We start from the raw sequence: 24,763 nt of genomic DNA, 5'->3' as shown, positions 1-24,763 counted from the left end.
ATTTCTTATTACTGTAGCCAAAATGATTTCCCATAAATAGTTAGACATTATTTATAAATTAAATAATTTAGTTTTCATTATAAAAAATTTAACAATTTCACATGCAAACTTAATATATATATATATATATATATATATATTTTTTTTTTTTAAATTAAATGGGTTTGGCTCAAGAGGGGTAATATTATTATGATTTTATGTTAGTATTTAATAAGTAAGAAATAAATACATAAATAAATATAATTATTATTATTATTTTTTAAATGTAAGATGATTATAATTTTGAGATTCACTTTTATATATATATTAATTGTGATTCACATATATATATATAAAAAATTTTATATAAAATTATTATTTTAATATATAATTTCTGGGCTGACCTGACCCTTAGCTCTAGGCTAGGATTGATTGAAGGTGTAAAATCATTCGCTGTGAGTAATTGAAAATTTGATTCAGACAAAAATAAAAATTAAAGGGCTCAATAAAAAAAATTAATAAATGACTTAATAGCGAAAATATAAAAGGTTTGAGGACTTAAAGTGAATTTTTAATTTAATACACAAGTGAGAAGTTGTTGATAAAGACTTTTTTTCTTACAGCATGAGTATATTTCATGCCCTGCAAGAAATTTGGACAATTGGATGTTTCATATCAGTATGCAAAATTGCAAATTCTAAAAACTGAGCTGTCAATTTAATGATTTATGTCCAAAAAAGGCATTTCATATGAATTTTTGTACTAGATAAAGTAGTTAATAATTATTCAATAAGATTGAATTAAGCGAATTTCTTCTCATATAAATTTTTTATCATAAAATAAAAAGTGAAAGAGCACACTCTTATTTAATTATTATATTAATTATATTTTATAAAAATATCATAATATTTTAATTTGTTATAATTAAAGACGTATAATCTATTAAATATTTCTAAAAAAAAATAATAATATAATAAGTGGAAAATTCATTTCAATTAGTTGAAAGTTGATTCCTTCTTTTTTTTTTTAATGCTTTAAATATATAAAAAATATCCTCAAAAAACATAACAGTCATCTTCCACTTATGTATGGCTTCTTTTATCATAAATTCTAACATAAAGTTTTCAATTAAAAGTAACTTTTCTATTATTTGTGCCATGCACTCCTTTGATTGTGCCATTTGTTCATCCTTGACGATTACACGCTCCCTTTTAATGTTTTTCCAATAAAAAATAATATATATTAATTAAAAATTTTAATTACCTATATAATAAAATAAATATTTGATAATTAAATAAAAATAAAAAATAATACAAATAAAAATAATAATTATATACTTTTGTATAATTATATCTTCTATTTCATGTGATTTTGAAATATCATGACCACTCAAGTGACGAGGGCAATTTGTGATGTGAGTTGACGAGCGGGTTGGGGCTATGTGGGGCACAAGACAGTACTGAGAATTTCTGAATATGCAGGAATTTTGTCTGTAGAGAGCTGAGCTATGCGTATTATTTGTATGCAAAAAAATGAAACCCTTCTGGTTAAATTTTAATGAAATTTGATCCTTTAGGACCCATTCTCAGTTTTCAATTTAATACTTGAATTTGCATTTTTTTAGAGAAAAATGTAAAAATTTTGAAATTTCTTATTATATTTAATTTGCATAAATTATAAATATTAGATTATTACTTATTAGTAATAGTCCTGGAATTTCACTTGTTGTTCCACTGGTGTAAGAAGTTGGAAAACCTAATGTTCAATTATTATTATTATCATTTCCAAGTGATTTAGGGGTTGATTTTTGTATTGATATCAACTATAGATGATTATATTCAAAATCATTGCTTGCTTTGCAAAAAAAAATCATGGGTCATGGAATAATGTTAAGTGCTTGCTTGCAATGCTTAGGTCTTTTGTTTCATCCACAAGAGGACATTGACAGGTAGGATGTTGAACTTAAAATTATTACTGTTTAAAGAGAAAAGTCCCATTAAACTACAATATAACAAAAAATAATTAAGTCTTAATTTTAAATTATTTATTATTAATTATATATAAATCATTTTTTGATATTCAATTAAATTTATAATTTTTTTGATATTACTTTCTTCCACGGTATATCATGGCTGCTCTTTTCCACATTACTTAACTGGAGTACAACAAGGTCCCATGAAAGGTGTCGCTAAATAATCTTTGAGTAGTTATATTGCACATGGGTTGGAATAGAAGGGTCATAATTTAAGGCTTGACCTCTATTTGGCAACAAGAACACAAAGTCACCATTGCATAGCAGTCGGTGCCCCCACCAAGAAAAAAGCTGTAAAATAGAGGAAAGCTAGTAGTAATCCATGCCTTTAGACATGGAAAAGTTTGGTATCTAGTTGCCCTTTTTCTCAATTGGGTTATGTGCATATAATTTATATATATACAAGTCACAAAGATGGAGTTAGAGCCTTTTTAGCCTTTTATTCTTCTTTTGCCCTCCATGATGTTGTTATCTAGTTCTTTAGAAAATTGCTAGCTCTTAGCCAAATTGCACAAAGGTACCCACTAATTGGACGAAAGAATCTTCAAGGCCCTACATATAAGAGACACATGTGCCGTGATTGGTGTTTTGGGTGTCCACTTCTGTTTTTTTCAACACTCAAGGGTTTCCCTTTTTCCACATATCATTAGATTCACATTTCACAATTCTATTTTTTTTTTAATTTAATAATCATATTATTATGTAACATTTTTAATTTATGTTCAAGTCAAGAATGATATTCAGATAAAATCCTTCCAATTAAATTGGCTCTAAGACTCAAATTCTTAATTTAGCAAATTTAGCACAGGTAAAGTTAGATTAGCTCAACACCACTAATTCAATCATTAGTTATAATGATAAAAGAAAGTTTAAGGAGAAGATTAGAAAAAGTGTCCCAAAGCCTAAATTCTTGATTTTTCGGAAGGATGGTTTTGATCTTGTGATGCTCTCAACCTCCATAGTCAACCACTACCACCACCACCTCTTACAACCCAATACTTCTAATTCAGCATTCAAATTTGACAACCTATTTTTTGTCAGTTTTCTGCATTTTACGCATTCTAAGTGGGAAACGATAGGTAGAAGAATAGGAAAGTGATTGTTCAACAACACTTGGTTGGTCTAAAGAGCTAATAACTATCATCCAAATGATTTATCGTTAAATAATATGTGCAAAATCTAATATATAATACCATCTCATCATAATAATTAAAAAAAATATATTAATCAATAATATTAAAGTCATCTTCAAAAAACAACTTCAATTCCAGAGTTTTAAGAACATCACATAAAAATGAAATGAATGGAGAATAATTTTATTTTCTTGTTTGATATACATGAAGTCCACTTTCTTCATAATATTTTTCTATTAGAATAATTTGAGTTTTCAAATCAAGTCCGTTAAGCTACGTTGGAAAAGGCACAAAACTCAATGGAACTAAAAAATTTAGTGAAACCATTTGATCTTCAAGTTAATAAATACTTGGTCCATGCTCAGAAGCAGGCCTACATCAATTCTTTTGATGGTTATCACTTATCAGATAAACGCTTTCAACTAATTCTAGTGAGTATCCACCATTAATAAAGAATATGCTATCGGTCTGGGATAGGGGTAATATTCCCTAATAAAGTCTTGGAGTCCTGGATGGTTTTCTCCTTGAGTAAGCTTTTGAAGATGAGTTGGATCTAACCTATTTTTTTTGTAAGAGCATCACACGGGCCATTAGAATATGGTGAAAGGAAATGTTGTGGAGCATCATATATCTAATTTGGAATCTGCATGAAGATTTTGTTCTCCACCAGCAAAATGCAGTCTGTTACCAATAAAGTCACAACTTTCTGGATATTTTAACGTAACAAACATCTTTTCCACTGTCACCAAACTAGTGATATAAGCAGCCATTTGTACAAGCTCTAGCCAGCTAATCATAGATATTTATATGGTTCAGCAGTTTCAGAATGAAAAAGAAAGAGGAACATAGGCTAATGAAAGATTAAAAATGAGTATGATGCACAAAATGCAAATCCAAAATTAAGTGTTTTACGCAAAAAATTAAAAAAGGACTGCAAGATTTGCCTACTAAAAAATTCTCAAAACTCCCAAAAAACTGTTACAAACCCAAGCCTGAATATGAGAATTGGTGGGCTTTCAACTCTCCAATTATCTCTCTTTCAATAATCTAAATTCTAACACATCTTACACACATACTCTCCCTTTTCCCCTCTTACATGCCCAAACTATAAGCCTGAACCACAAATTTTATGGTACTTAAAGAACTCCCATATACATACCAGATATATATATATTCACATATCCTAAACTTAATGATCTGGTTGATGATAGCATTGGTTGACTGCTCTTCAATCATCAGTAGGTTAATTGTTAAAATCAAAACTTACTGCCTCTAAAGTAAGTTCATACTTGTCAGAGAAGACTGCTGCTTTACCATAGAGGACAGATTTTAACTAAAAACTGGAGTTAAAGGAATTTTTCATCAATGTACAGAAGAAAATTCTACAGAACACAAGTATTAGCAAATTATACATATGTGTGTGTATAAATGATTTTATTATAACTAATTAAATTATGTAGGAATAAATTATATAGAATGTAGATATTTATAGACTATAAAGGGTTAAATACTAAGTATTTTTTTTTAAATGAAACATATAATACGCACGCATATTATGAATACAAACTGGAGTTCAAGGATTTTTTTTTTTTAAATCAATGTACAGAATAAAATTCTACAGAACACAAGAGTATTAGCAAATATATTGTTCTTGATAAGGTGGGATGCTGCAAAAGGATTGATGTATTGACTCCAACTGAGTGGAAGTAATGCATGGTTGAGTCTCATCAAGTCATAGAAGGTAACAAAAAATCAAAATAAAATAAAGTTGCAATGAAAAGGTGTTTGTCCTCTAATTTTCAGGCAAAATCTAGGAATTGTAAATTAGTTGAAGGGCTTACACAAGAACAAAAAATTAGTTGAAGGGAGAACAAAAGTATAATAACATTACAGATAACATCATAAAAACCCAAAAAAAATGTAAAATTATATCTCCGATTGAATGATAGGAATTCCCTCTCCAGCTAGCACTGAACTTTTGGGTTCCTTTATTGTTACCATTGCGGCAAACTTATTTATTGTTGTTATTCCAGTATGTTTTGTTTGTGTGATTTTGTTATTCCAGAATGAGACATTGAGCAATTAACGTTGGTTGTGTTTATACATTGCATGGGTCTCTACTAGTTTAGACTTATGGATTAAATGCTCCACCACATTCTAAATTAAAACCAACAGCCTTCAGGAAAAATTTGGCCAATTGTTTTAACAATCTCAAATCTCATTCTATATATGCAGAAATGAAAGATCAAAAAGGAAAAAAAAAAAATAAACAAGAAGACAAATAGGTTGCAAATGGATTGTATCATGCCTTTGAAACACAAGTGAGCCTAAAATCACTTATATAATTTACAAAATCCTACTGACATTATTCACACTTATATCCATGGTTTTTCAAAATTGAATTAAATACTATTTGAATTTTGGAAAAAAAAAATCACTGCATTTGCATTATATTTTACTCCCTTACTTCTAGGTGGAAAAAACTTTTCAATTCCTTGCCTTTTAGTTAAAACGACATTTTAGTACCTCACCTTTTAGGTTTTGGGATTAAGGAGTTCTTTCTATAGAAAACTCACAAACTAAAAATGTTATTCTAAGTAGAAACTAGAGACAAATATATGAGATTTAAAGGAAGGACTAAAATACAGTGAAACTAAAAAGTTGAGGACTGTTTAATAAATTGTTTAAAAGTGAGCATTCAAGTGTGAATTTCACTTAATTTCAAGGGGATTTTTGTAATTTACCTAAATTATTTCCAGTGAATATGTAAAGAGAATAAGTGTCCCCAGAAAAACCATCCCATAAAGTACAAATAGAAATGAGTTGAATGCTGCCCGTGAACTGTAAGCACTGCTAGAGGTAGTTGCCAAAAACTTGCAAATCTTCTAATCTCCAAATGCCATTTTCCTAGGGAGTAGGGAGTTCGAGTCAAACAATAGACATAGTTGACACGGGTAGAGACATTCCAAGGTTCAGAAGGATATAAAGTGGATGTAGGACACTTTTGCTGCTGGCCTTCTGTTTGATGCCCTCTCATAAAAAGTTTGACAATGATTTGAGTTAGAAATGCCATAAAAATAAGAAAGCATTCAAAACAAAAAACACCTTGGCTACAATTTCCCTCTCTCCACCTGGCTCTAGCCTTTGTTTTCAAAAAGAACAGAAAAATCACAAGCAGGTCACCGGCCAAAGAAATTGAGAAAGGAGACGAGTTGAATAAGCATTTTATAATTATGCTAAAACAAATGCAACGAGAATTAGATGAGACAGTCACCAAGCATAAAATCTTAAAAAAGTTGTAGGTTTCTCCATTAGCTGATTGCAGCAAAACAAAAGGTAAACAGCTCTGAGCAGTCCTTTCATATGATTTGCCACAGTAGAAAGTCCTCTAAGAAAATTATGATTCTCCTATAGGATGGCTGTTGGTGGAAGTGGAGGTGGAACTATTACAGTGTTGGCAGTGTGAGCAAAAATCATGCATCGAATGAGATAGGATTATTACATAATAACCACTGAAGCCAAAAGATCACAGTGGCATTCCTTTTGTCGACCATGGCAAAGAGAATGAGAATATCTTTTTCTGTGTGCGCTGAATGACTGAATAGCCCTATGACACATAAAGATGCTAAAAACAACATCCAAGTAAAGTAGGCATATTCCTATCAACCCTATTTGTGACTCTTTTCCAGAGGTTACTATCTCTTTCTCATCAGCAATTTGCCTAAGAAACTGATAGTGGATCACCCTTATCCCAGAAAGTGGATGGTTCCTAACCACAAGATCAAAATGAAGAACTAGATCTTTTTTTATTTTTTTATTTAATGCTCCTGCAGCCATAATGTTTGGGCATCTTTCACCATTAAGGCCTGGCATGTCTTCAAGTGAGAAAGTACAGCTTGGAACAGGTCTGAAAGCTTAGGATCTAAGGGTTCTGCAATGGAAGCCATTATTGACATGAACAGAAAAAATGGGTAAGAAATCAAGATATGGATATTAATACTTTTATCATTCATTTAGCTACTGTTTGATCCTCCTAATGCATGTCAATTGTTACATTATTTACTCATATATATATATATGTTTTGTCCATTTGTTATTGCATATTTCTTTTTCTGTTTTTGAAAACTCAAAACTAGGGTTCTTGATCACAAAGTTTATGGATGTGTAAACAATTTAATAAGTTTATTTGCAACACAAGTCTCTAATATGGTATGAAGCAATTTAATTACCCAAGAACAATTTTTGTTACAATTCAATTTAGGACTATTCATGCACATAAATTCAAGATTTTAGTCAATAATTCAAATCATACTTCCATATTCTTTCACCAAAACAAGCTCGCATATGCTTTTTATATCATAACTGAAAAATACAAGATCTAATGCATCCATGAAATACAGATAAGCCAAAAGAAGGATCCTGGAAAAAAATGCGAATGGAATGAGACCTAGATCACATTTGCAAATTGGTAATGAGCATGAGCAGCTAATTCTAAGAATTATTTAAGCAAAGAAATGGGAAACAAGAAGTACCAACAACTTTTGTACACAAAGTGAATATTTTGTTATGCATTCAACTCTAAACATTGATATCACACAACAGGAAAAATGGAATCTCTAAAATTCAGAAATTAACCACAAAGATTCAACACTATTAGCAGCCATGAGTATACATAGAAGACAAGCCCAAACATAACCTAGATCCTTCAAATTGTCTTACTTGGACAAGAAATATTTTTCCGTGATCCAGCATCAAATCCAAGCCTGTGCAGAAGCCATCTTTCCCAGTCCTTTTTTTTTTAGTCAAATTCTACAATATAATACATGGCAAAAGGATAACTTCATCGGCAAGTACCTGGAAAAGTCAAATGATTATTTATTCACAGTTTCACTTTCAATCAAAGCAATAACAAAAGGGTCTGCACATGTTCAACAAGGTGGCGGATTCGTGGATCATATTGTTAAGTATCAGTACTGAAATAATCTCTGGAACAGAGATTAAGATAGAAACCTAGAAGAGATTGGATGAAAAGAGAAACAGATTAGATGAGAAGAGAAGGAGAGAATTTCAGAGAAGAGAAAGTATTTCTGTTATTGATTCTTGAAAAGAATGAACACAGATATGAGTTCTCCTTTTATACAAGAGCAGTGTAACTGCCTCTAAGAAATTGTGTTATCTAAACTACTTCAGTATCTTTCCCACCAATTCTAACTACATTTCGCTCCAAAACACTTACCACTGGACTAAGCTACTGCCTATTACTATTTCTTTTCTTCTTCCTATAGTATGTAACATGTATATCCTCAGCACCTTAGAGGCAGCAATCCTGGAGCTCTTTTTTGGGAAAACAAAAAAGACAAATAAAGGTTTTTTTTAACTCCTAGTCCTAGGTAATTACCATCAAGAAAATCTGATATCATGTACGTGCAAATATCTCATTCGTTTTGACAAGACATTTTTCTTCTTGGAATTGAAAATCTGATGAAAACTTTACAGTAGTAAATATGAGACCAAAAAAACTGCTAAATGGTGTTAAATATCCATACATAGTCCAACCAATTTCAAAGACAGCAATACAAACTCTTTCATCTCTAACATGGGCATCCACCAAGTCCTGGTGAATAGATTGAATATGCTCTTGCATAAACATAAAGTACAAAAAATAGATAAATTGCATTGTCAAAAGGAATCTTAAATAGAATCACAAAGCAAAATCAGCACATAAGCAGAATAAAACCAATACTAACGAAAAAAAAAAAGCACCCAAGTCACTGAATTCTAAAAGCTAAAATCCATCAATATCCAATAGAACAAATTCCCTCACTGGCAAAAAGATCACAGGCTCCTATGATTACCAAATAACAACAATAATTGCAAAATTAGGAAAAGAAAAAAAATCAAATGAATATAAAAACAACACTACAAATGTGAAAGGAATCAAAGGGAAATCAAAGTTCAAAGACGAAGAGAGAGAAAGAGAGTTACTGTACACAAAGGACTGAAACTGGAGAAGGAAGATCCATCATCAGTCAATCAATCAGAGTGAGAATCATGGTAGTAGTCACCAAGATCAAGGGAGGAGGAAGAGGAGGAAGAAGAGGCTAAAGCATGAGTAAGATAAGGTTGATCATCGTCTTCTGAAGAAGAGGAGTAATAAGAGTAAGGGTAGAAGGAATCAGGAGGAGGAAGGCAGAGAAAAGTCCAGAGCCAAAGAGCAAAACTACCCAATTGCTGGAGAGGAAAGCAGCAGATGAGATCCAGAAGCTGGTGGCTGCTTAGACGGTCCTGGAGTTGAATGCGTGCTATTTGTTGCCATGCGTCGGCTGATTTGTGAGCAACTGACGCTATTATCAAGCTGTTGAACACCATTGCTTCTCTTCTCCTTCTTCTTCTTCTTCGGTTTGTTTCTGCTTTTGGTGACTTTTTTCTTCTCCGAAAATTCTTAAAGGTGTTTAGTATTTTTTTTAATAGATCAAGTAATAACCGATAAGTTGCACGGTTAAGATTAATTATCACTTAATTACCCTAATTAATTAGCAATTAAATGTCAAATTTTACATTAAAAGACATTAATTAAATTTAAGAAACTATAATGTGATATAGTAATAATTTGAGTAAGTATGGATAAAATTAATTCAATTTGTTATACAATAAAAAAATATTTTGATTATTTTACGCACTGTAATTGTTACTTCGTAATTTTCATCTTTTTTTTTTTAATACTCTCACATGATTAGGAAAAAAAAAACTATATATGCATGTATTATTTTCTTAGATTTTGTGCTTCTGGTTTTTCTTAAGGAAAAAAAAAAAAAATTGGTGGATTTATATAAAATGTGTTGTCTCACATTGTTTTAAAACAACATATTTTTGTTAAATATAAGTAATGAAGAATAGAAAATTTAGAATTTTATCTAACAGTTTTAATTATTATAGAATTAAGAAATTTAAAATGTTTTTATTATTTAGAAATTTTATTATTATTAGGTCTATTATTTCTTAATTTATCTTATTTAGTATTTTTAATTAGAGTTGAATTAGAATTTTTATTCTTAATTTGACTGGAGTCGCAAGCTCTATAAATAGAGCTAATCTTTTTGTCACAGTAGCTTTGAGATTATGATTATTATTGAAATTAAATAAAATTATTGAAAATTAATTCTCTTTTTTAATGATTGGTTCTTGATTTTTTCCCTTTGTTTAGTTTAGTGTGTGATAAATTATTTGTGTTATACATAGGATTTAGGCAAATATAATACCCAAAATTTTTAAATTTATTATTTTGTGGGTAAATATTATTATTTTATTTTATTTAAATTTTTGAGAAATTATTTGAAATTTTTCAGATTTTAGAAATCGGGTTCGATTTTTCGAAAATATAAAACTTTGATGATTTTTAAAAATTAATTTAAAGAACACGTGGTAAAACTAAAAATATATTTGGACTCTACGAATTTTTCTGAGTTTTTTAGAATTTTTTTAAAATTTTTGGGTTTCGTTTTCGGTCCCAAGGCAGAGTAAAAATTTAAAATTTTGTATCCTGAATTGGACCGGCCGAATCGAATAGGACTGGATCGGACCGGTAGAATCGGACCGGCCTCTTTCTTCCTTTTCTTTCTTCCCTGCGCACATCCCGTCTCTCTTCCTCTCTCTCCCATTTTCTCTCTCCTCCCTCCTCCTCAAGCAGGCCAGCTACCGCCCCAGCCTCCCCAGCTCACCGGCGCCCCTCCAGCAACCATCCCTCTCACCGGCCGCTGCTGGAACGCTGGGAAAGTGCGCTCGAAGAAGCGCGATGCCTCACTTTCCCGGCCAAAATTCGGCCGATCCGGCCACTGTTTGGGCCGGATCTTGTGTTTAAACTCATCTACACCTCGAGAGCTTTCCATAGACACCAAGAACACCAAAATTCATTCTAGCGGTTTGTCTAATTTTTGTCCAGGAAGTTTTAGCCCATTTTAACTTTTGGGCTAGATTTCTCGCAAACCGTGAACCCCAGGAGAAAACTGAGAGTACCGGAGCGCTCCACTAGTCGAGAGCTTCGCAGCAATATAAATTTCAAAATTTTTCGACACCATTTTTTGGTGGGTTCCACGAAACTTCGTAGTATTTTTCCGAGCACTAAATGAGCTTAGAAAATTCAGTAAAAAATTATTTACTAACCCCCGTATTGTGGGCTTCGTGTAGGTACCTTCAATTCGTGGAAATTCGACGGTTGCTCAAGTCTGTGAATTTCCAGCCAGACAGATAGGGTCGAGATTTTGGCTATCCCACCGTTGTCAGACGTCCCGAACGCGTCCCCGGAGTCGGAATCGGCATAGGTAAACCCGAACCTTGCTTTTTCATAATTTTCTAGTGCTTGAATTTGATTAAAAATTCATAAAATATTCGTGGTAGCTCAAAAAATTTTAATTCCTTTTGCATTAGCTTAGTAATGATGCTAAGGACAGCGAAGCAAAGTTTTAGAATTTTTAGAACTCATTTGAATAGTTTTTGCAAAAGGGTTAAATCATGAGGACTAAACTGTAATTTTACATATTGTGATTGATGACTGTTTGGATGAGCCCAGGAGGGGCTGTGTGATGTGATTGAGTTGTAGGTGTATGGTTTGTGGATATAGAAGTGCGTTTTAAGCCCTTTTGCAGGTTGTGTAGGTCCTAGGTATAAGGGAGAATCTGCCGGATTTTCAGCACGACTTAGGATATCTTTGATCTTTTCTTAACTTGTATTGAGTCAAATGTACTAAATAATTGTAATAAAATTGTCAGGTGAGCCGAGACAGCCTTCCTCCTCCACCCAGCCGCCACAGTGACTGCGGTTAAGTCTGTGAGTAAAATATTAATTTTAATTGTAATTTCGATATTATTATATGTTCAAGCATGCACATGCATCACTTATATGTATATATCTATGTAGTTAAACTCTATGCACGTTTTATGTTGCATTCACAACTGTTAAAGTGCCATAGACGTTGTTTGTGGTAATTTGGAGCAATGTGCGTGCGTGTGGTATAGTGTTGGATATGGACAGGACGGATAGACACGGCTTGAGATCTTCGCTGGGACCCGGTCCTTTGGGGTAGTGTCACGACCCAAAATTCTGAACCGTGACCGGATCATAATTTAAGTATTCTTAAATCATGCAAGCCTTATCAGAGTATCTTGAATGAATATATTGTCACTTACTAATTCCAAAAAAATAGACAAAATCCAAATAAACAAAATGCTGAATAAGCATCATAAATATCCCATAAGTAAACTGCGGAGTCTCTACAGATTTCAATAAAAACTTAAACTGTTCAATAAACTAAACTAATTATTAGCCCGAGAAAACATGAATTCGGGCATACCATGAGAACAAATCAAAGTTGTCACTCTAAATAAAATGGACTGAATATTTGGATCACCGCAATTCTATTGATCCAAACATATAATGCATGAGAAAACGTGGTTTGAGCTAGATGCTCAGTGAATGATAATTATAGCACACAACGGAATAGGAACAGGCAGACGCTTGATTAATTTCATAATAAATTTCTATTCAATAAAATCATGCTCATGTTGTCAAAATCATTAATAAAATAATTTCATAAAACATATATATAAAAGAAATTCATTCAATAAAAATTTTATGGTACAGTGCACCAGGGTAATGATACCCCACATCACCAAAGGCCAGATGGTAAGCGCGCTACCAGATATTAGATACCTTCCTCCTCCTTCACAGATATCAATGCATATGATACTAATGCAACCCATAAACTGCAATGATGCATGACCCGACAATGCAATCTAACACCGTGATAGTCCACACGGCGGGGCCAGATAACAGAAACAGATACTGGGCACAGGTACTAATTCAAAATAGAAAATTTATTTGTACAAATCAATCAAAATCAATAAAAAATTTCAGATAGCAAATAATAACTGATAGTGCAATTCCAATAGTGTATTTCAATAGTTTCAGAGAGTCAATAAAATCAAATCAATCTCAAATCAGTTCAGTAACACATCGGTAAATTTTATAGTCAAATATCAATCAATATAAATACATTAAAGGCCTGTTCTCGGAATCCTAATGGGTCTAATGCAGAGATAGTTGACAAAATCAATTATTTAATCAAAATCGAAACAAAATCAATAATAAAATAAAACTCTAGAAAATCACATATAAAATAATTGTTAAAATATTGATTTAAAATTTCATTTAATAACAAACTTAATGCTAAGAAATTTTAAAAGGGACTAAAACATTGCCATGTACTATAATTACCACTCACCTGGAATCTCCAAGATAGTAGTTATTTTCAATTAAAGAGAGACAATTTCAGCTGACAGAATGAATATTTGAATCTCCTACATACCCAAAATATAAAAGAAAAATATTAAATAATAATAAAATAAAATAACTTTAATATATATATATATATATATATATATATATATATATATATATACACGCAGGGACGTATTCAGTGGACGTGGATGTGGATGAACAGGGGACAAGACAGACAAGGGTTATATATATATATATCTCATTTGGTGAACACGAAAAGGGACGACTTTCTATATATATATATATATATATATATATATATATATATATATATATATATATATATATATATATGATTCGGTGAACAGGGACGAATTCATAGGAATTCGGTGGATATATATATATCATATATATATATATATATATATATATATATATATATATATATATATATATATATATATATAATCTAAATCAAGGTTACTATTAATCATGATCAACCCAATTTAATACTAATGGTCAAAGAGAAAATAAATTTCTATAGTAGTTGTAACAAATAAAGGAAAGAAAATAAAATCAAATTCACCCATTATTGAATAAAGAATGAGAATTTTTACCTTGAAAACAGAATTGAAAGTGATGAATAGAGAAGCAAAAATTTAGGAATTCTCTGTTGAGTATTTGATAGAAAAAGGAGGTGACAAACAGGTTTTGAGAGCAAAGTTTAGCAGAAGAGATGATTAGGGTATATATATATTTCAAGAGTTCTATTAGGTGTAGAATGGGATAAGAGTTATTATTGAACTGGGTTGTTCAGATTGCAGATATATATTTAATTTCAAAAATAATATATATATATATATATATATATATATATATATATATATATATATATATATATATATATATATATATATATATATATATAAATAAGCAGATCATCTAATAAAAAATATATATTTTTTATAAATATATTAAATTATTGTTAGCTAATTAAAATAAAATAATAATAAATAATAAATGTATATAGGTTTTCACATTCTTCCCCCCTTAAAAAAATTCGGTTCCCGAATTTGAATAGACAAAATTCTAACCTGAAGAATCAAATAAGTGAGGATATTTGGCTCGCATTTCAGATTCTGCCTCCCATGTGGCCTCACTACTTGAGTGATTATGCCACAAGACTTTGACCAAAGCCACTTCCTTAGACCGGAGTTTCCTAATTTGTCGATCTAAAATATTTACTGGTTGCTCCTCATATGACATATCATCCCTAAATTGCATGGTTTGAGGTTGTAAAACATGAGATGGATCAGGTACATACTTCCTAAGCATAGAAATATGGAAAATTGGATGTACATGTGCAAAACCAGGTGGAAGGGCTAAACGGTAAGCAACTGCTCCAATTCTCTCCAAAATTTCAAATGGACCAACAAAACGAGGGCTAAGTTTCCCTTTCTTCCCAAACCTCATGATTCCTTTCATAGGGGAAACTTTCAGAAATACATGATCACCAATCATAAATTCTACATCTTTACGCTTAGGGTTAACATAACTTCTCTGTCGACTTTGAGCAGTCAAAATTCGATCACGAATTAGTCGAACCTTCTCTGAAGTTAATTGTATCAACTCTGGTCTAGTAAGCCTTCTTTCTCCAACTTCATCCCAACAAACCGGTGACCTACACTTTCGACCATATAATGCCTCATATGGAGCCATCTCTATACTTGCCTGATAACTGTTATTATAAGGAAACTCCACTAAAGGCAAATGATGATCCCAACAGCCACCAAAATCCATAACGCATGCACGAAGCATGTCCTCTAATGTCTGTATGGTCCTTTCTGACTGTCCATCCGTCTGAGGGTGAAAAGCAGTACTAAAGTCTACTCGTGTTCCTAAAGCTTCTTAGAATTTCTTCCAAAATCGAGAAGTAAACTGAGTACCACAATCAGAGACAATGGAAACTGGAACTCCATGAAGACTAACAATCTTGTTTATATACAACTGTGCAAGTTTAGCAAAGTCATATGTAGTCTTCACAGGAAGGAAATGAGCATATTTTGTCAATCTGTCCACTATCACCCAGATTGCATTGTAACCACCTCATGTACTAGGTAAACCCACAACAAAGTCCATGGCAATATGCTCCCACTTCCACTCGGGAATAGGCAATGGCTGAAGTAACCCAGATGGTCTCTGATGTTCTGCCTTAACCTGTTGACAAGTCAAACATTTAGCAACAAAGTCTGCAATATCCCTCTTCATGCCACCCCACCAATAATGCTCCCTTAAATCACGGTACATCTTAGTTGAACCTGGGTGTACTGTGTAAGCAGAATGGTGTGCCTCCTCCATGATTTCTCTTCTCAACTCATCAACATTGGGGACACAATGTCTAGTGCCATAACTAAGAACTCCATCATCATTCAACATGAACCCTTGAGCTTGGCCTTGATGAATACTATCTATAATCACACACAGCTGAGAATCCCTCTTCTGAGCAGCCTTAATTCGATCAATCAAGATAGGCCTAACTCGAAAATGTGCTAAGAATGATCCAGCTATGATTTTAAACTCTACTCCCTGATCTAGCAACCCATGTAATTCACCAATCAGAGGCCTCATCTTGGTAGATATATGGGCTAAACTATTAGAAGACTTCCTGCTTAGAGCATCAGCCACTACATTAGCTTTTCCAGGATGATACTGTATGGTGCAATCATAATCCTTCAGCAATTCTATCCATCTCCTTTGCCTAAGATTAAGATCACGTTGGTCAAATATGTATTTGAGACTTTTGTGGTCAGTGAAGATTTTACAAGTCTTACCATACAAATAGTGCCTCCAGATTTTCAAAGCAAAAATTACTGCAGCAATTTCCAAATCATGAGTTGGATAATTCTGCTCGTGCCTTTTCAACTGACGAGAAGCATATGCAATAACCCGTCCATGCTGCATCAAAACACATCCTAAACCAATCCTAGAAGCATCACAATATATGTGATGCCCCTTACCCGTCTACCGTATAGCCAAGCAAGAAGTGCCACATAGGGTGCCGGATTGTAACACCCTAGGCAAATCCCACATCGACAAAACACGGGAGAGATGCTGGGTTTATAAGTTGGCGGTTCGTAACCCCTAGTGACGCGTTTTAAAACCGTGAGAGCTTCGGCCCAGAGCGAACAATATCACTAGTGGGCCGGGCCGTTACATTTGTGGTATCAGAGCCGCTCTGCATGCAACCTTGAACGATGGTGGGGCAAACCTCAGCGAGGACGCTGAGTCCCATAAGGGGGGTGGATTGTAACACCCTAGGCAAATCCCACATCGACAAAACACGGGAGAGATGCTGGGTTTATAAGTTGGCGGTTCGTAACCCCTAGTGACGCGTTTTAAAACCGTGAGGGCTTCGGCCCAGAGCGGACAATATCACTAGTGGGTCGGGCCGTTACGTAACCCCCTGATCCAGATGGAAGGGCTAACACTGGTGCTATAGTTAAACGAGTCTTAAGCTCCTGAAAACTTTTTTCACAAGCCTCAGACCACTGAAATTTCACATTCTTTTGTGTCAACTTAGTTAAAGGTGCTGCAATACGAGAGAAGTCTTGAACAAACCGTCTATAATACCCTGCTAAACCTAAGAAACTACGAATCTCTAACACAGTTGTAGGTCTAGGCCAATGAAGCACTGCCTCAACTTTCTTCTTATCAACGCACACCCCATCCTTAGATGCTGTATGGCCTAGGAAAGCCACACTATCTAACCAAAACTCACATTTTGAGAACTTGGCATATAGCTTGTGTTCTCGTAAGGTCTGAAGGATAATTCTCAAATGCTGCTCATGCTCCTCCTTACTCTTTGAGTACACTAGAATGTCATCGATGAACACTATAACAAATTGATCTACGAAAGGCTTGAAAACTCTATTCATGAGATCCATAAAAGCAGCCAGAGCATTGGTAAGACCAAAAGACATTACAAGAAATTCATAGTGTTCATACCTAGTCCTAAAGGCCGTCTTGAGTATGTCTTCTTTCTTGACCCTCAATTGATGATACCCAAATCGAAGATCAATCTTGGAAAAATACTTTGCACCTTGAAGTTGGTCAAACAGGTCATCTATGCGTGGAAGAGGATACTTATTACGCACAGTCACCTTATTCAATTGCCTATAATCAATGCACATTCTCAAAGACCCATCATTCTTCCGTACAAATAACACAGGAGCACCCCATGGAGAAACACTAGGGCGAATAAACCCCTTATCTAGTAGGTCCTGTAGTTGCTCCTTCAACTCCTTAAGTTCTGCGGGTGCCATACGATAAGGTGGCATAGATATGGGCTAAGTTCCAGGAACTACGTCTATACCAAACTCTACCTATCGCTCCGGGGGTAAACCTGATAAATCTTCTGGAAACACATCAGGAAACTCCTTAACCACTGCAACATTCTCCAAACCTGCACCTTCTACCTGAACATCTCTAACATAAGCTAGATACCCTTTACACCTCTTTCGCAATAATCGTCTAGCACTCACTACGGAGATAAGATTACTAGAGGCCATACTGCGATCTCCCTGAAATTGAAATTCTGCCTCCCCAGGAATTTTAAAGAGTACAACTTTATTATAACAATCCAATGAAACGTGATAAGTGGCTAACCAATCCATGCCTAAAATCACATCAAACTCAAACATATCCAAAGAAACAAGATCTGCAGCTAATTCCCTATCTCCAATGTGAACTATACATCCCCTATACACTATATCAGTGTCTATTGCATCCCCCATAGGTGTTGATACAGATAAAGGACACTCTAACAAAGTAGGTGGTGTACTAAATCTCATGGAAAAGTATGGAGAAACAAAGGAATGACTGGAACCAGGATCAAACAGTACTTTAGCATCAAATGAGCAAATAGGAAGTGTACCTGTCACTACTGCATTAGATGCCTGAGCATCCTGCTGAGTCAAAGCAAAAACCCTAGCTTGACCTCTACCACCAGATGCCTGTCCCTGAGTTTGACCAAATCCTCTACCACCAGAACCTCTACCACCCTGACCGCGACCACCAAAACCCTGACTTCTACCACTATACTGTGAAACTTGTTGAGCCTGAGAGGGAGCAGAATGTGTTGCTTGACCAGCACCCTGAGTTATTTCACTATTAGAAGAGTCTTGTCTACGGTGTCCCAGTTGTCCACAACCAAAGCATGCTCCAGTGACCCAATGACAAGTGCCCTTATGTGGCTTACCACAATGCTGACAAAGAGTGGTAATAGGCTCAGTGCTAATTTGGTTATACCGAGCATTCCCTGCATGTGTTCTCTGCTCACGTCCCTGACCAACTCCAGATTGATGTGCCCTATTGCCAACTGTAGACTGAGAACCCTGCTTATTATCCTAATAAGAACCCTGATGACTCTGTCCTCTGTTAAATTGATTACCTTGACTATCTTTCTTAAACCGCTTGCGCTGCTCACGAGCCCAATGTTCATCATCATACATCTCCAACTGTCTAGCCCGATCAACCACCTCCTCATATTTAGGTAGTCGTAAAGGAGCTACACGATCAATTAGCCTATCTCGTAAGCCCCTTTCAAACCTGCGAGCCTTTTTCTCCTCATTTGGAATCAAGTGTTTACCAAAGCGGGATAGTTTGGTAAACTTCATCTCATACTCTGTAATTGTCATTTTACCTTGCTTTAAGGTTTCAAACTCCAAAGCCTTAGCCTCTTGAACACTAGGAGGGAGAAATCGCTCTAAGAAGAGAGTGAAACTCAGGCCAGAGGATAGAACCTTCAGGTCGCCCATTCTTCTTAGAGATATACCACTCACGAGCAACTCCCTTAAGCTGATTTCCTGCCAACATCACCATCCTAGCACTACTGCAACCCATAGTGTCATAACACCTCTCCATGTCATCTAGGAAATCTAAGGGATCAGCTAATGCATCCTCTCCAGTGAACTCCTTTGGTTTTAGCTTGAGAAAGTCTGTAGAGTCAAGGAATCGAGCCCTATCCTGAGCTAGTGCTGAAGTAGAGCCAACCACTGGTTGCTGTGGTTGAGTTGTAAGGTACTCAGCTATAGTATTAACAGCACGATTCACTGCATGCAATCTCGCTGCCAGATCTGCCACAGTAACTTGACCAGCCCTAGGTGCTTGAGCTGCAGTAGCTAATTAGAATGGTTGTGCCCCAGTCTTAGCTATAGGCGTCTGTTCAGATGTCTGATTAATAGTTTGAGGTAGTACCTCCCCTGTTGGATCAAGGTTTGCACCATTAAGACCCTTGGCCTTAGTTCTCCTCTTACGTCTAATAGACCCAGGTACCTATTCATTTTAATAAACAAGCATTAAATTTGAAAATGTGAGCCAAATTAAGACAGGTGAAAAAGTACGAAGGACGCAGATATCTAAAACAATGATAAACTGAAAAGACGTTAAGGATCCTATACTCCGCAAGTTTACTAGACCTCAACCGAGCTCTGATACCAACTTTGTCACGACCCAAAATTCTGAACCGTGACTGGCGTATAATTTAAATATTCTTAAATCATGCAAGCCTTATCAGAGTATCTTGAATGAATATATTGTCACTTATTAATTCCAAAAAAATAGACAAAATCCAAATAAATAAAATGCTGAATAAGCATCATAAATATCCCATAAGTAAATTGCGGAGTCTCTACAGATTTCAATAAAAACTTAAACTGTTCAATAAACTAAACTAATTATTAGCCCGAGAAAACATGAATTCGGGCATACCATGAGAACAAATCAAAGTTGTCCCTCTTCAGAAAATGGACTGAATATTTGGATCACCGCAATTCTACCGATCCAAATAGATAATGCAGAGAAAACGTGGTTTGAGCTAGATGCTCAGTGAATGATAATTATAGCACACAACGGAATAGGAACAGGCAGACGCTTGATTAATTTCACAATAAATTTCTATTCAATAAAATCATGCTCATGCTGTCAAAATCATTAATAAAATAATTTCATAAAACATATATATAAAAGAAATTCATTCAATAAAAATTTTATGGTACAGTACACCAGGGTGATGATACCCCACATCACCAAAGGCCAGATGGTAAACGCGCTACCAGATATTAGATACCTTCCTCCTCCTTCACAGATATCAATGCATATGATACTAATGCAACCCATAAACTGCAATGATGCATGACTCGACAATGCAACCTAATACCGTGATAGTCCACACGGCGGGGCCAGATAATAGAAACAGATACTGGGCACAGATACCAATTCAAAATAGAAAATCAATTTGTACAAATCAATCAAAATCAAAAAAAAATTTCAGATAGCAAATAATAACTGATAGTGCAATTCCAATAGTGTATTTCAATAGTTTTAGAGAGTCAATAAAATCAAATCAATCTCAAATCAGTTCAGTAACACATCGGTAAATTTTATAGTTAAATATCAATAAATATAAATACATTAAAGGCCTGTTCCAGGAATCCTAATGGGTCTAATGCAGAGATAGTTGACAAAATCAATTATTTAATCAAAATCAAAATAAAATTCAATAATAAAATAAAACTCTAGAAAATCACATATAAAATAATTGTTAAAATATTGATTTAAAATTTCATTTAATAACAAACTTAATGCTAAGAAATTTTAAAAGGGACTAAAACAGTGCCATGTACTATAATTACCACTCACCTGGAATCTCCAAGATAGTAGTTATTTTCAATTAAAGAGAGACAATTTCAGCTGACAGAATGAATATTTGAATCTCCTACATACCCAAAATATAAAAGAAAAATATTAAATAATAATAAAATAAAATAACTTTAATATATATATATATATACACGCAGGGACGTATTCAGTGGACGTGGATGTGGATGAACAGGGGACAATGACAGACAAGGGTTATATATATATATATATATATATATATATATATATATATATATATATATATATATATATATATATATATATATATATATATATATATATATATATCTCATTCGGTGAACACGAATAGGGACGAATTCCTATATATATATATATATGATTCGGTGAACACGAACAGGGATGAATTCCTATATATATATATATATATATATATATATATATATATATATATATATATATATATATATATATATGATTCGGTGAACAGGGACGAATTCATAGGAATTCGGTGGATATATATATATATATAAAATCTAAATTCAATGTTACTATTAATCATGATTAACCCAATTCAATACCAATGGTCAAAGAGAAAATAAATTTCTAAAGTAGTTGTAATAAATCAATAAAAGAAAATAAAATCAAATTCACTCATTATTGAATAAAGAATGAGAATTTTTACCTTGAAAAAATAATTGAAAGTGATGAATAAAGAAGCAAAAATTTAGGAATTCTCTGTTGAGAGTATTTGATAGAAAAAGGAGGTGACAAACAGGTTTTGAGAGCAAAGTTTAGCAGAAGAGATGATTAGGGTATATATATATTTCAAGAGTTCTATTAGGTGTAGAATGGGATAAGAGTTGTTATTGAACTGGGTTGTTCAGATTGTAGATATATATTTAATTTCAAAAATAATATATATATATATCTAAAAATAAATAAGCAGACCATCTAATAAAATATATATATTTTTTATAAATATATTAAATTATTGTTAGCTAATTAAAATAAAATAATAATAAATAATAAATGTATATAGGTTTTCACAGGTAGATACGGCTTGAGTTCTTCGCTGGGACCCCGTATTTGGTTTATTAAGTGAAAGTCCGGCTTGAGATCTTCGCTGGCAGAGGTTGAATTAAGAGGGTTGTATAGGGGATCAGCTCCAAATTGCCTTTTTGGTGTGATTTGTATGAAATTTATGACGGTGTTGCATTTTACTTCACATGGTGCATTAGTTTTAGATAGCTATAGAGATTATGGTTAAAATCAATATTTTACTCTCTGAGTCGAACGCTCACTCCTGTTCATTATTTTTCAAGGCTACAGAAGGATATTTGTTGTGGTTAACCTGCTTTTCTTCTTCGCAGGTCGTCTATTAATGTTTGTATAATTCTGTTAACTCCTAGAATTCTGCATGTGTTAGAAATATTTATTTGATTTGGGTCTGTAATATAATTTGCCATGTTGGACCTACAAACTTATTATATGCATGTATGTTGGACTGGATGAGGGAGCTAAGCTCCCATTTGACTTTATGTTATTATGAGTATGTGGAGGGTGAGCTGAGCTCCCCAATTGATTATATATTGTGTTTACAGGTTGGGTGAGTCAAAAACTCCTCGTTAAAATGTCCATTTTATGGCCGAACTATGTCCGGTTGAATTCTTGAAATTGGGCTCAAATGGGCCTTAGAGTTGGGTTAAGGAATAGTTAGGCTTACTACGGGCCTCGGGGACTTTAGGCTGGCCCAGGTCCTAGTGCCGATCCTGCCCATAGGTTGGGTCGTGACAATAAATCTCCCTTAAACTAATATTTGAAATTGAGTTAAGCCAATTTATTTCCTCTAAAGAGAGGATTATGAAATTTATTTTTCATATTTTAATAGAATTTATTTACGATAAAACTCACGAGACAATGTCAATTTATTCAATTTTAGCCGATTAGTTATCACTTAAGTAACACAAATCTATGTAATTTTCCATGTATCTCTCCACTTCACTCTAATTTAGGGGGTTTAGAGGCTTACACTAGTTGGAGATTTAGGACCATATTCTTCTCTATTGATATGGAAATTAATCCATAAGAAAGGACAAATTAGGAAATGAAATAATTTTGGAAGTTGAACCTTCACACCAAAATAAAAAAGACATATGGGTTACAAAAGTTTGGTAATTATCATGGCACTATTATTCTCAATTACAAGCCTTGAAGCAAAACAAAGATCAACAGCTTCAGAGTGTGTGACAGATTACATACCCATATGCATGAAATTATATGAAGCAGTATCTGTAGCTTGTGAAAGTGCTTGCACTCTTGGATGCCAACAGTTACAGGGTAGAGGACCTCCACCTAATAGGAAGGAACAGGGGAACTAAAACTATAATTGTCCTCCCCCCTATTCAATCTTTTCCACTTCTTGATTGAGTGAAGCCTTTTGTCTCCACTTCTATGCATAATTGAAGGCAAGCATTGAATGGGTAAGTTTTTTCTCCACTTCTTGATTTGAGGCACGTTCTTGTAGTGTCAACAGCCCACCCAGCTCTCTGTTGTTGAGCAGAAATCAAAGACTTCAATCCCCTGACAAGGCCCAAGGTCAGAGAAATGCTATGCAAATTTACATTCAATATTTACATAAAAAAAGATATTAGTTTAGGGAGAAATTAGTTTATCATTCTGAGAGAATGTTTTTACTGGAAACCTCGTGTTGTTTGTGCAGGATGGCCACTTTCTTGAACTGTACACATGGGTGGCTAGCCACCAGAGTGCGTGATTTGTTCCATGGAACTAGCGTTTTCTGATCTTTGCTGAGGACACAGCAATCTATATCTATGTTTATATTTATCTATATAAAAATATAAAAATAAAGGAAATATATAATTTTTGCTTTTTTATTTTACAATTTCTCTAAAATTTAAATATATTTTTTAATTTTTATAAAAAAGCAAAAAATAAGGGTAATTTTCTTTATCCTATTTAGCAACATTTAATTAAAGAAAAATAAGTGAATTTTTAATTAAAATTAATTAATTTATTTATCACTTACTTAAAATTTATTTATTTATTAACAACTCAAATTACTCCGCAATTCCCATTTTAGCTTTTGATATGCAAACATTGCAATTTTTGTAATAAAATTTTTTTTACTCGTATTAATAATTTTTAATTACAAAAAATAAGTGAATTTTAATTATAATTGATTTATTTATTACTTGATTGTTCTCAAATTACATATCCATTTTCATTTTAGCTTTTCATATCCCTCAATTGCAATCCCATACTTATAATTCAATGTTTGCACTTTTTTTTTCTTATCCTTTTAAACTCTTAAAATATTTAATTATTTTCGCCTAAGTGCAAATAAAATACTTATAATTAATGTTTATAACCTTTTTTTTCTTCCCTTTAAATCTCCAAATTATTTAATTATTTTCATGTGAGTTTGAAATTTTAGATTTACTTCACAATTTCCAACATAAAAAATCAAGATCCTGTTTAAGCAATTCTCTCGTTGTCTTTCTTTTTCTTGATGCACAAAAGTGAGTACATTTTATATTGTATAGTTTAATATACATTCGCATTCATAGTTCATTTTTCTTTGTTTGATTGATGAAAAGCGAAATTATATTTGAACTTAGAAATGAGGTTAGTGAAGAAAAGTTTTGGG

General features: G+C 33.3%; 1 protein-coding gene across 1 annotated transcript; it reads right to left on the bottom strand.

Annotated features, from left to right (window-relative positions):
- Positions 1-9,177: 9,177 nt before the first annotated feature.
- LOC110632286 (uncharacterized) lies at positions 9,178-9,513 on the bottom strand. Its single transcript, XM_021780443.1, has one exon. The coding sequence runs from the start codon at positions 9,511-9,513 to the stop codon at positions 9,178-9,180; it is 336 nt and encodes a 111-aa protein (XP_021636135.1).
- Positions 9,514-24,763: the final 15,250 nt, after the last annotated feature.

This window comes from Hevea brasiliensis, chromosome 15 (genome assembly GCF_030052815.1).
Source record: "Hevea brasiliensis isolate MT/VB/25A 57/8 chromosome 15, ASM3005281v1, whole genome shotgun sequence".
Classification (NCBI taxonomy): Eukaryota; Viridiplantae; Streptophyta; class Magnoliopsida; order Malpighiales; family Euphorbiaceae; genus Hevea; species Hevea brasiliensis.
This window is presented reverse-complemented; position numbering and strand designations above follow the sequence as displayed.